At 36.3% G+C, this 12,971-nt stretch overlaps 1 protein-coding gene across 3 annotated transcripts in view; it reads left to right on the top strand.

Moving 5' to 3' along the window:
- Window positions 1–12,971, top strand: part of DCC (DCC netrin 1 receptor) — a 1,159,911-nt gene that overhangs the window by 1,029,477 nt on the left and 117,463 nt on the right. For 2 of the 3 annotated variants that reach the window (XM_032310412.1, XM_032310410.1), the window contains exons 16-17: window positions 2,561–2,656; window positions 8,053–8,285. In XM_032310412.1, coding sequence (XP_032166303.1) covers window positions 2,561–2,656; window positions 8,053–8,285 — 329 coding nt within the window. The remainder of the gene's footprint in view (window positions 1–2,560; window positions 2,657–8,052; window positions 8,286–12,971) is intronic. The other variant, XM_032310413.1, reaches the window with a different exon arrangement.

Here is a 12,971-nt window from a genome sequence, read left to right as displayed (position 1 = left end):
TTTGTTTGTTGAGTCTCCACTCATTGCAGCTCTTACTCAGATTGTCTTCATCTTTGGTCTGTGGAAGCCTCTTCGATTTGATTCCTGAACCCATTTGTCGTGAGCCCATTAGTGTTTGATTGTTTCCTTTCTATCTGCTTACATCAAGATGTTTTAGGATCCACTGATACGTGTCCTATCTCAGACCAGTTTTACAAAAAACCCTTGGTTCTCGCAATGCAAAAAAAAAAAAAAATATATATATATATATATATATATTTTGCATATATATATATATATATATTTTTTTTGCATTGCGAGAACCAAATATATATATATTTTTTTTAATTTATTTTTTTCCAAAATCCCAGTTTGTGCATTAGGGGTCCTTTTTACTAACAATGTCTCAAGGCTTCTTCAGTGGATAGAACTAGGACAGACATAAAATACCTTTTGAGTTGAAACTGATTTTCTGGTTGAATTCTAAGAACAGAAGACTTTCCATACCTCTTCTATTGCACATCAGTATGTTCTCCCATCTACACTAATCTTCTGGTTCTCAAGGACACAGGAGATAATAGAATTATTATTTCTCATGATTATTCATTTGCTTTATCCCATGTTACATTAGTCTCAGAATAACAATAATAATAGTATCACCATCCATAATGATTATTGCAACATTAATTTTTACATACACACTACCCCCAGGCTCCCTTATTTTTGACGTACAATTATAGGGTAGCTACAACAGAAGACCATGTAGCCATTATAAAACAAAATCTCACTTGGTCTTAGTTCCTAACATTCGTTTTTCACCAGTTTGCTGTTGGGTTATCTTCCGTGGTCATCGAGGAGCTCATTTCTCAGTGGTTTGTAATTCTCAGGATCACGGGAGAAATGCTCCCTGGTTGCTTAAATGTTGATAACAGCTTGGCTGTGCCCTTTTTATTTAAACTAACTTCTGTTAACTCTAAAATCCTATTTATTTATTTATTTATTTATTTTTACCTTGGGTATCCCAAATAAATTACCTCATCTCCCTCTGGCATAAAATGTGGCTGTCCAAAAGCCAGATCATAATTTAAGTTTCCCCTTTTCAACTCATGTGTTCTTTCTGTCCAGATACCTAAAATTTTTTTTTTTTTAAAACTCAGCAAAAATGTCTTAAATTACTCTGTGGTATTTGTTCTGTTCCCTTTCTTTGGTTTTCCTCCTCAAGGAAAACTATTACTCATCAGTTAGACCTTCCTTCTCTTCCATTCGTCACTCTTCCCCCAATTTTCTTGGACTCTCTCTTGATTTCTTTTTGTTTTGTTTATCCTTGTACTTGTTTGTTCCTCTAGTTACTCCTTTTATTTTCTTTACTTTTTACTCTTTTTAATTTTTTAGATTTTTTTTTTTTTCTTAGCCTGTATTGAGTTATACTACCTCATTTCTGAGTTTTGTTTTTGTTTTTTTCCTAATGCTAATTTATATTACTCTTGCGTATCCGGCATTTAATTTTCTTAGTGTTGTTTACCTCATTTTGAAATAATAAATTTCAAAGGTTTGATCTACTTTCCTTGCATATTTTTTTTATCTCTGTTTGTCTATAGGAATGGTAATCTCCTCAGTATATTTTGTAAGACATTTAGCCTCAACAGATTTTTGTTGCTTGCTTTCCTTCACATGACCTGTTTTCCCTACATTCCTAGATGCTCAAATAGCTTTTCTAAATACACAGAGCTCCCTCTCCTGTTGTTTTCATTAGACCAGAGCTGAGGGCTCAGCAGACTATAGCCTGGGGGGGGGGGGGGGGGTTACAGCTGGTCCAAGTCCTATCTTTGTTTGAACCTCACTGAACCAAGTGTGGTTTTTATACTTTTGAAGAGTTGTAAACAAACCAAAAAAATGCAGGTGAGTTCATGACAGAAAACATGTGGGCTGCCGAGCTAAATATTTACGATCTGGGCCCTTTACAAGAAAATTTGGCCAACCCAAGTTTTCATGACTTTTCTCTTTGAATTTATCTTGACACTCTCTTCCCTTCATTTCTGTTGCTTCTGTCTGCTCAAGTTTTAAGTCTGTTCCCAGCTGTTTGTCCCCTGTGTAGGTTCTGTCCTGGAAAGGAGATTTTGCAGGGTAGTTTTGAGTTTTACATATACCATCCTCAGATTGTTCTGTTGCATTTTCTAGCATTAGTTGATAGTTATTTTAGAATTATCCTGTTTTCAAGTTTGATGCCTCTCTCTGATTTCTCCTACACAGATGCTGATAACATACAAGTCCTAAGATCGTTGGTAGTTTGTCCACATGCAATTGTATTTCAGGGTCTGAGAGTATAACTCATCTACTTTTGTTATAATTGTCCAAATACTCGTAGTTGTCTATCTAGTCACTCAGTCTCTATTTATGTGAAGATTTAGGAAGAGTAAAAGCTGTATTGTCACCACTGCCCCCTTCCTCCCAGAATCAAACTTCTTCATTCCTAAACACCTTACTTAATAGGTTGTATTAAGTTTTATGACAGGAAAATGTTTACCCTATTTCAGTACACTAAATAAATCAGCATGTTTATTTTCTTTCTGTTTTTCTCCAGAGTCAAGCTCCCATTACGTAATCTCCCTAAAAGCTTTTAACAATGCCGGAGAAGGAGTGCCACTTTATGAAAGTGCTACCACCAGATCTATAACAGGTAAGCTGAAATAGTTCATCATCTTATGACGAGGTAGCCAATGTTTGAGTTGCGGTAGGAAAAAAATTAAAAAATAAAAAAATAAAATACAACAGAGCAAAACACAAAAACACGAACAAGCAAAATGTATTTAGTTGTGTTCTGAGCGTTGAGTGTGTATGTGTGCATACGTATTTGTGTATATGTGTGTATACATATACACACACATAGTTCATTTTTTTCTTGGTTTACAAAACTGAGAGGAAGTCAGTCTATAAATTAATATGTGGATTCAGAGAATATAGATCTCTCCTTCTCTTTCTTATCTCAGTAGCTCATATTTTGGTAGCCCAATACCACTCTCCATTCTGTTGAGCAACCTTGTCTCATCTTGCAAATCAGTGAGGCAAGAACGTTTCTGTGCAAAAGCCACCCAATGCCCAAACGGCCACTTGCTTCTCTACAGAGGATCCTTCAGTCTAACCTGACAAGGAAGGACCTACCTCCTGGGACTGGTTTGGACTAGTCTGAGTCGGAGGGGTGGACTTTTCCTGAGCCAGGCCTAGAGGTCACCCCAGCAGTTCTCAGAGCCTATGACATTGAAAGGACTGGCACCCTCCAGGGTTTTACCCCTCTGGGAATTCTTATGTGAGTTGGACCATAAAGGCAGCACATGAGAGAAAAAGAGCCCAAGGAACTCAGAAAGGAAAGGGTAAGAGGAGTGAGATTCAGGACGTTTTATTGTTTATTGTTATATAGTTATTTATTAATTTATTTAGTTTTACAGAGACTATTTGTGACCAAGGCTGGGCTTACTCAAAAATAGAATAAATACCACCCCTGGAGTGCTGTTCAGAGTCACTGGAAAGTCACACAACCATCCCCAATAGCCTTGTGTCTGAAGTCTGAAAGCAAAACCCAGGAGGTCCATCTTTTTAATGAATTCTTTGATCCTGGCTCCTTTCAAAACCCCAAAGCCTCAGAGCTCCTTTAACTCATCAGTTACTTTCACCTTAATGAGAATAAAGGATCTGAGAGCAGAATTTCATAGAGAACATGGAAAACTACTTGGTGCCTGAGTATGAAGTCCTGACAAGGAGGAATAAGTCAGCATAGAATAAATAGTGGGATCCACTTAAATTATGTAAACTTGGTACAGTTTGTTTTCCAAACCCACAAACTCCATTCATAGACTGTCTTGCCAATACACAGTTGTAAAGTGAATTCCCAGTTGTCCCATGATGGTTTCCAAATATACCATCACTTCGTTGATTTCAGCCAGATTTTCTTTGTGAGGCAAAGTTGATCCAGAGTTTGCTTGAATCTTTGGTTGCTGTTTTCAAGGTCTACAATCTGCCTAAAGAGGTATGCAAAATTTTGGGTATGTGTCAATGTATTCATTTATCTGTGGAGACAGCATGGCTCCCTCATTGTGTTATCAAAGGGAACCATGTCTCTCGAAAAGGGCAAATAAGAAGTATTCCCTGAGAGAATGTCTACTATCAAACACATTATCTCTAAATACATGAGGCAGATGGAGGTCAAAAATAGGAAACCATGAGGTAACATGATGGAGGGTGTCTAGAATTTTCACTTCCCCCTATTCTCTTATTCTGTCAGTAGCAGGGTTCTTTGGGAGATAGCAGGTCACTTTAGCTGTATTTGTCCTTCCCATAATTTGCATCCAGTAAGCCATCTCTTTCCTGTCTGTGGTAAAAGATGTTGAGGACTTGCTCACCACTGTGTCCTTGAGATTGTGATCAGGCCACAGAAATTATACTATGGCTAGTCTTTTCAAACACTACTTTCTTGCCAAAACTAAAGCCCACAAAGAAGGGACACTCAGGTGATCAAAAAAAAAAAATCAATTTTGAGCAAAAAGCAGTGGTAGTAAAAATAGAGTTTACATGAACCAAAGATAAGCTGCTCACAAAGAACCATTTGGGACATTAACTTCTGCCTTCACTTTTGTTGTCATTCTTTAATCCTTGGCATACGGCATTCCCAGAGTGGTTTCTAAAACACCAGTGATCCATAAGACTATTTTTCCCTGTTAGGACTCTAATCCTAATGCGTCTGGAGGGATGAATGGATACCAAAAGTTGGAAATCATGTGAGGCATTTTCTTACTGAAATCAAGTCACTAGGGCAAGGTTGAAGAGGAGTAAATAAAGCCAGTCCTTTCTAACGGGAAGGATGTGGCAGACTTATTTTATGGTTTCCACATGTCATAGAGAACAGAGGACAAATAAATAGAATCAAAGGTTAAGGTTCTGGGAGAAATTCTATCAGTAAATGTGTCATAGTGCCACAGAGAAGACATTCTCTGTCTCTGAATTCTGCAAGTATTCCCATGAGCAGACTTAGAAGAGGCCAGCATCAAGTGAATAAAAAATCGGAGGCAATAAGTGCGTCAGGCTGGAGTAAGTATCAGGCCGTGATGATTTCCACTAACACCTGCTCTTCAGTGGGTCTCATCTCTGGGGCCCCATCTCATCCCGAGCATATTAGTATGAGAGCAGAGGAAAGTTTCACTGGGTCAAAGGAGCATGTCAAGAGTTTTATTCGAGCAGTAGAGCTTTCTAGTTCTTATTGTTGCAAGAACAAGACAATTTGAGCTTGGAGAAGGCAGGCGAATAAGGAGGTGGGTTGCTTGATTTTGCTTATTCTCAACTGTTTTATCACTGTCTGAATGAAGTATAATCCAGATGTAAAATTATGTTATTATTTTTAAAAGCTGGTTTGGAACGTTAGTATGTGAACTGAAAATTCATGAACTCTTACCAAAATACTTATTAGGAACTGAATGGGCTTTTCTTTTTAGCAAAAGGTTTGAGACTATGTTTTTTTTTTTCTTTTTAATTTTTAATTTATTTAGTTTTTACTCTTGACTATAACCACTGCAAATCAACAACATGTAAGGCACCTAAAAATTGCAAAAAAAGAAGTTATTTAGCAACAAAAATGTGTTTTTTTCAAGAAATGTTTTCTTAACAAAAAAAATGCTTATGACTTAACTACTCAGTTTCTGTGCTCAGTTTTTAATTTAACTACTCAGAAATGTAATGAGCAGTGTATGTAGCATATATGTATTTAGAATAGTGCTTGCTATCCACTAGAACATTCTGCTTTGTTGGAAAAGCTCTATATCTATACTATCCAAGATGATAGATGGCATAAATGGCCATAGGATGCTTAAAATTGGCTAGAGCAACAGAAGAAGTGATTTTTAAACTGTATTTAATTTTAATAATTTAAATGTAAACTATCCACGTGATTGGTGTCTCTTGTATTAGACAGTACAGATTTAAAGGAGATGGCAAGTAAAATGACAACCCATTCCTAAAAACAAATCCACTAAAAAAAAAAGTCAAGAAAAGCTTAGCCAGAGATAGAAATTCTTAAGTTATGTAAGTCCATAGATAACTACCAACAAACATAATTTGAAATTTGAGGGACGCATTCTGGAAGCTGAGACTTCAAGAAACTCCACAGGTCATGAAAAATAGACTATTGTAAAATCCAGAAACAGCCAGATTGAGTATTAGTGTTTCTCCAAGTAGAATCACTTTTTGAAACCTTATATATGACACCTGTGGCGTAGGATTAAATTCACATAGGTTTAAAAACCAGGTTAAGCAAAGAAACAGCAAATACAGTATAACACAGTATGTAGGTTGGTCAAAAAAGAAGTCTGTGATTCAGAATAGTCTTCCTGTATGTATAACATTCTTCTTGGAAAGTCGGCTAAGAATAGAAACAAGGGAGGCAGTACCTGCTTCAGTCTGGCCAAAACACCTGCCACCGATGCACCAACCTGGTGACTGATTGGGATCCTCCTGGAGGCTCTTCAGCTCCCCCTTCATCATTTCATAAATCCATTTGGGTTTAAAGGAGCCCTTAATAAAAAGACACATCAAAGGAAATACAGAAAGCCTGGGCTCTGTCATTAAATTTTAAACACACATTTTTCTTTCTCTCTCTTTCTCCTTTTTTTTTCCCCTTTCCTTTTGTTCTGTTTTTGTTTTCAGGTTTTATATTTTGCTCCAAAGACCACAGCCCAGTAAACTACTAAATAATTCATTGGAAAACACAGTAATAAGTAGGGGATAGGCATTTGAAATACAGTGGACAAAGTGAAGTAATCATCAAAAACCAGCCAGCAACTGCTGTGCTTAGAACTAGGCTATTTAAAAATATAAACTCTTTATGTACACTCCTTCAGAAACTCTACATTTTAGCAGGTCAGCTCCTCAAATGTCATCATATGCCCAGCCTGAGGGCTTTTTTTTCTTTGTTAGTGAGAATATATATTACATGATTTAAAGGTAAAATTTCAAAAACTGAAAAGTCTTAGTTACAAAGGACTCAAAACTGGACTCTTGTTATGGCCACAAGATAAACTCTTGTGACTGTGATATCCACAGCATAAAAATGAGTACAAATTTTTTCTAGAGAATTTTCTAAAAGCAGGTTTAGATTATGTCGTCACGCAGGTTCTGATTATGTTAATCAGGATCAAAGCCCGTGTATACCTCACACAGTTTATTCTGTCTTCCTAGTCGATAACATAAAGTCTTCCCATGGAACTTGACATTTTGAAACAAGTAATACAGAATATAGGTATGCTTTAAGAGCCTTAGTGAATTACTCTGTGGGAAAGTGAATAAAACAGCTCCTTACATACTTTCTTTAAGGATTTCAGTCTTTGAAAACCTGCCACCCCAAGTGCTAGGAGAAACCTACTTACCAAACATATCATTGGGCCACACAGACCATGGACTTGGTCAGGCTAGCTTTACGTAATCATAGCTGTAGATGGATTGCTGTAGACCACAGAGCCCTTTGGGCTTTTTTATTTATTTCTTGCCTAAACAATGCTATGCAGATATAGTCTAAGCATTAATGAAAGCACTAGAGAAACAAATCAAGATAGAAAAGGAGAAAAACAAGCAAACAAAAAAAAAAAGATACTGGATAGACATTTATTTCCTTACCAGGAGGAAATACACCAGACGCTTCTTTTGATCTTGGTATTTTAAGCTATCTGTATAGTTATAAAACCGACAAGTTCTATACTAGACCTTTTAGGAAACAATGTGCAACATTCTAAGAAGAAATGGATTTTTAGGATATATAGCTAGAAGTGATCACCAAAATGGAGTTGATAAAACCACTATAGGGAAATGAGTGAATTACAGAAAATAGTCAGTTATTTTTGTAATAAAGCAATACTGTTTCTAATGAGTTTTCCGATTGAATTAATTGTATTTTTTTCTGTTCTTCTTATGTTCCCTTTCATCATTATTGCCATGCATTTAACTCATCGTGACGTGTTACCACTGATATTTATTTTTTTTAACTCTTTTATTTATGCATTTATTTGTTTGTTTCATTTGGCGGGTTTTTAACCCCAGATCCCACTGACCCAGTTGATTATTATCCTTTGCTTGATGATTTCCCCACCTCGGTCCCAGATGTCTCCACCCCCATGCTCCCACCAGTAGGTGTACAGGCTGTGGCTCTTACCTACGATGCCGTGAGGGTCAGCTGGGCAGACAACTCTGTCCCTAAGAACCAAAAAACATCTGAAGTGCGACTTTACACTGTCCGGTGGAGGACCAGCTTTTCTGCGAATGCGAAATACAAGGTGAAGTTCTAACTGATAGTGTAAAATTTAAAATGAATTGTCATTTGCTTAATACCTTGTTTTAAATGCTTCCTGGACGGTTGTGAGTCATTTTGCTGCAGTGACACCAGATGGGAAACAAAGCATTTTAATAACTCAATATCTAAAATTAGAATGGGAATAATTGTATCTTAGGAAGCAATTCTAAGGCAAGGTAGAACAACCTCAAGAAATGTCGAATGTTACTCAAATGCCAGCAGATGCTGCGTTTGTGTAAATGATTTGATTCTGGACAAGGGAATGCCATTTTCCTTACAAAATAGCAGAGATCCACATTCATTTTTCGGGGTAGATGTTGGTGTCTTTCCTTTTATTTGGAATCTAGATGGGACACAAAAGACAACCCTATTAATGTTACAGAGACCCATTTTATAGTGCATATGCCTCGGAATACAACCGGAAGACACTGTTATAAAGTCCTTAGAAAGCACTCGAAGCCATTAGCATCTACTTCCTCAGGTAGCCTTGAAACACACTCATGTGGTAAAGAAAACCATAGTGCACACTCCCCTTTAACTATTATGCATTAGACCAACCCCTTTCACTGAGTCATCCTGCAACCCTGCTAAGAGCCCAGTAGAAACAGATACTGGAGGCATTGTCTTTACTTCTTTTAAGTCTCTGTCAGCCAGCCTTAGCAACTCCAGCAAATAGCTGTATGCAGGGACAATTTTCTTACCTTCTAAGCCTGCCACAATGTTAGTATATGCAAACAATACACAAAATATGGTCTAAATGAGAAAATTAACAGGGGTCTGTCAAGTACCTACGATGTCCCTAGAACTGTGCTAGATTCTAGAGGCAGTTGCGCACAGTTTAGTTGTTGCTGCTTAACATATTATTTATAATTTTGGAAGGAGTAAGACACTTAGTTCCACTGATACACTTCAAAGAATCCGTAAGTTATTCAAGTGAGATAATATCTAAAAAACACAGTTAAAACATAAACCTTCACAAGACGATGGTTTGGGATGAAAAAGATAGCTCTAAAAATAACCAAGGAGCCAGTAGTGCAATCCTGGCACTCCAGCTCCTTCAGATGCCCCTTATCTGAGAAGACATGATCGGTTCTCTTTACCACTCCACTGGGACAGCTCTCGGAGAAAATTTGAATCTCCTGATATTTCATGCAGTGTTCTTTCCATGAAGCTGCCATCTTGCTTAATTTAGCTTCTAGCCAGTGGTGATTTCAGGGATGACAATTTCCTTTGGGAGTATCTGACTCTAAAGATCACAGAGAGAAAGCAAAATCCCACCAATAGTATTGTAAATCTGCCTCTCTCTTCCTGTAGGCATGCTGCATCTGCTTTTAGTCTCTTTCAACTTTTTAAGTGTTGTAAAATTCACTTTTCATCATAAATCAGTTTTTAGTTGAAACCATTTTAAAAAGCGGGTGCTGTCACCCCGCTAGGTCAGGTATTTGGAAAAATTCTCCAGGCAAGTCCAAATAGTATCATTGATATAACATATGTTTTAAGTACCCTATCCATCTCCTTGTAGTATTAGATTTAGGGCTCAGCAGAACGATAAATAAAGATAACATTATCAGATAAGACAACCAATGAAACATATGAGGACATTTTAAAAAAAGTCTCTCTTTATATACAGATTGTCCAATTCTAAGTTTACTTTTAAAAGACTACTCTAAAAATTTTATGCTCATAATTGCTCTACTCTGTCAATACATTCATTTCACAGAATGGCCATGAGTACTTTGCCAGTATGTGAAATGTTCTGAAGGGCAGTGATTGTTCTCTGCAGAATGGCTTAAGTTCCAGAATTTCTTGAGGCAAATGATTTCAGTTGAATAGTTAATACAGCACACATGGAATTATTGAGTCTCACAAAGAATGCCTGTAAAGTAAGACTCAATCCAATAACTATTCCTTGTAACCAGAGGCTGATTTCTGTCATGGATTGAAGATTGGGAATAAAAAAAAAAAAAAAAAAAAAAAAAACGGGGCACCTGGCTGGCTCAGTGGGTTAAAGCCTCTGCCTTCCGCTCAGGTCATTATCCCAGGGTCCTGGGATTGAGCCCTGCGTCGGGCTCTCTGCTCATCAGGGAGCCTGCTTCTTCCTCTCTCTCTGCCTGCCTCTCTGCCTACTTGTGGTATCTGTCAAATAAATAAATAAAACCTTTAAAACAAACAAACAAACAAACAAAAAACTAGATTTTAAATGTTCCTCTTCCCACCATCTTCCCTGACCTAAGGCTTTCAGTTACTAACATCCTGTCCCCCTTCGCAAACACCCACACTCTACATCCTTACCCTGAGATGAAGAGTTTTAGAGAAAAGGGTGGCGTAAGTTGGATAACAAGGATAAATACAGACCATATCTAGCCCACTAAAAAGTAATACAAATAAGCTTACATTTTTCAGATAGTGGTAATAGAATGCTTTGGTTTTACATTGTGAACTTCTCAAATGACTTTCGTATTTATTATTTCATCTCACTCCCAAGCACAGTTTTATTCGGTAGGCAGAATATATACAAGAGAGAGGTGGAAAGAATAAATACATGCAGTCCAATGACCCAGGTGCAGGAGTTGGGTTTGCTATGTCCCGTCATGTCATTGAACTTGCTCACTTCCATTTTTCTCATCTATAGGACTGGAATATCCACACCTACTATAAAGAAAGTAATGGTCTCCGTAGTTAAACCTGTATGTAGATTCATTCATTCATCATTAGGTTGTATAACTTGGAAAAGATTTCCCATGAAACTTCAGCTAGAACTCAGGTGACTTAATGTCTTTATCCAAAGCTATCCCCACAGGAATACTTCATTTAATCCCAAATCAAGCCATATTCCAGACATTTATATCTAAAACTCTGTCTTGATCTTCCTTATCAGAAGAGGAAATTTTTTTTGTAATTTACATTCTTTTGAAATGATTAATCACATGATGTTTTATATAAATTTCTATTTGAAATATATTCACTGAATATTGATTAGTGCTTGCCAGATATAGCATAGCTATTACAGAATATACAAAGTTGTGCAAGACTCAGTCATGACCTCAAGATATTTTCAATTCAAAAGGGAAGTTAAGGCATGCCTAAAGTTATATATCACATTAGACAATGCATGAAATATTGTAGGTAACATTTATTTAATACATTCACTGGACCAGATACTATGTTTTACTTTACAGACACTTTAAATAATGCTGGGAGGTTAGTGCTATGGTTATCTCCATTTTATGGATGAGTAAGTTGAGGCTCAGTGGGGTAGTACCTGTTGCACTGTATGCTCTCAAGTAACTGGCCATGATTTTCCAAAGTGCTGCTAGGCTAATGATTTATTCTGAACAATAACCTTCCATGAGGTTCCTGAGAAAACCCAGTGGATTCATGGCATTTACAGAATGCAAGAGTGTTATTCTAAAATACAAACAAGGACAGTGTTGCTTAGCAGCCTCCCAAATGCCAGTGATGTCTATGCTCAAAGAGACTAGTTTTATAAAAGTATGATCTTTTCTTCCTAGCTGAAAAATACTCATTGTCCCATGTCTTTCCCTTATTTCCATTTCTAAAACTTAGAGGTGTTCATGGTAGTGAAAGAAGACAGGTTTGGAAGTTATATTTCAGCCTGTCAGATACTAGCTGCCCATGTTGTGTTTTATTTGATGAAATTCTATTTTCCTGAGTCTACAGAGTATTTTTACATTTACTTAGGGCCCACATTTTTACAGTTATTTTAAAGAAGAGCTTCTGATAGATGTTTACGAGGTCATCACTTTAATAGGGTGGATGGGCACATCATCAAAATGTTATTAGTACAGTTAAATATTTATTTGGTTTTGTAATGAAGTGTAGGATTTTCATAGCTATAATCTAAGGATTCATAGTAGAATAAAAATGATACACCATACTATAGTAGTATAGGAGGAGATAGGTGTGACATAGATAGTGAAAAAGATCTCTCCTTGATTTTCTAAACAGGGATATTTAAAAATGTAATAAATATAAAAGTGAAGGTAAATATTAAACTTTGGAAAAGAATCAAGATCTAAATACCAAGCATAAATTGATACATATAAGAGGCATAAATAAGGCAAAATTTGCCTGATCCTATGGAAAATATTCATTAACCTGGAAGATTAACCTGTTCTTTTTTTCTTCATTACCATTTTGATCTCTTGAGTAAGCTGCTATAGAAATAGATACTTTGTTTTCTAGTAAGATATCTTTAACCTGCTATTCAAAAGACAAAGAATGAATTCAAGACAAATAATATTAACACAATTATAATCTTTTAATACATATCCAATTTGTTGTTCCTTCCCTGATCAATTGCTCCAGTGACCATACTTAAATGTGTGTTTCATGTAAACTTTGCATAAAAAGAAGACCACACAATTCAACATTTCTTTTGTTTATTTTCTTTAGAATAGCCCAACAGATTCTGGGATCACTAAAAGTTTGTTCTATAAAGAATATTTTTAAAAATCATAAGTAGCAGATCTCTAGAAATTACTTTTATTACTAGTGAAAAATAATAATGATGATCTATTTAAAATATATAAACTAAAACTTCTGGTAAAAAGATTTTGGTTATTACAAACAAATGAAAGTTAAAGTCAGTGGAGATTAGCTTAAAAATGGAATTGACAGAAACAAGCAGAATTGGTCCCGACACAGT

Source organism: Mustela erminea, chromosome 13 (genome assembly GCF_009829155.1).
Source record: "Mustela erminea isolate mMusErm1 chromosome 13, mMusErm1.Pri, whole genome shotgun sequence".
Classification (NCBI taxonomy): domain Eukaryota; kingdom Metazoa; phylum Chordata; class Mammalia; order Carnivora; family Mustelidae; genus Mustela; species Mustela erminea.
This window is presented reverse-complemented; position numbering and strand designations above follow the sequence as displayed.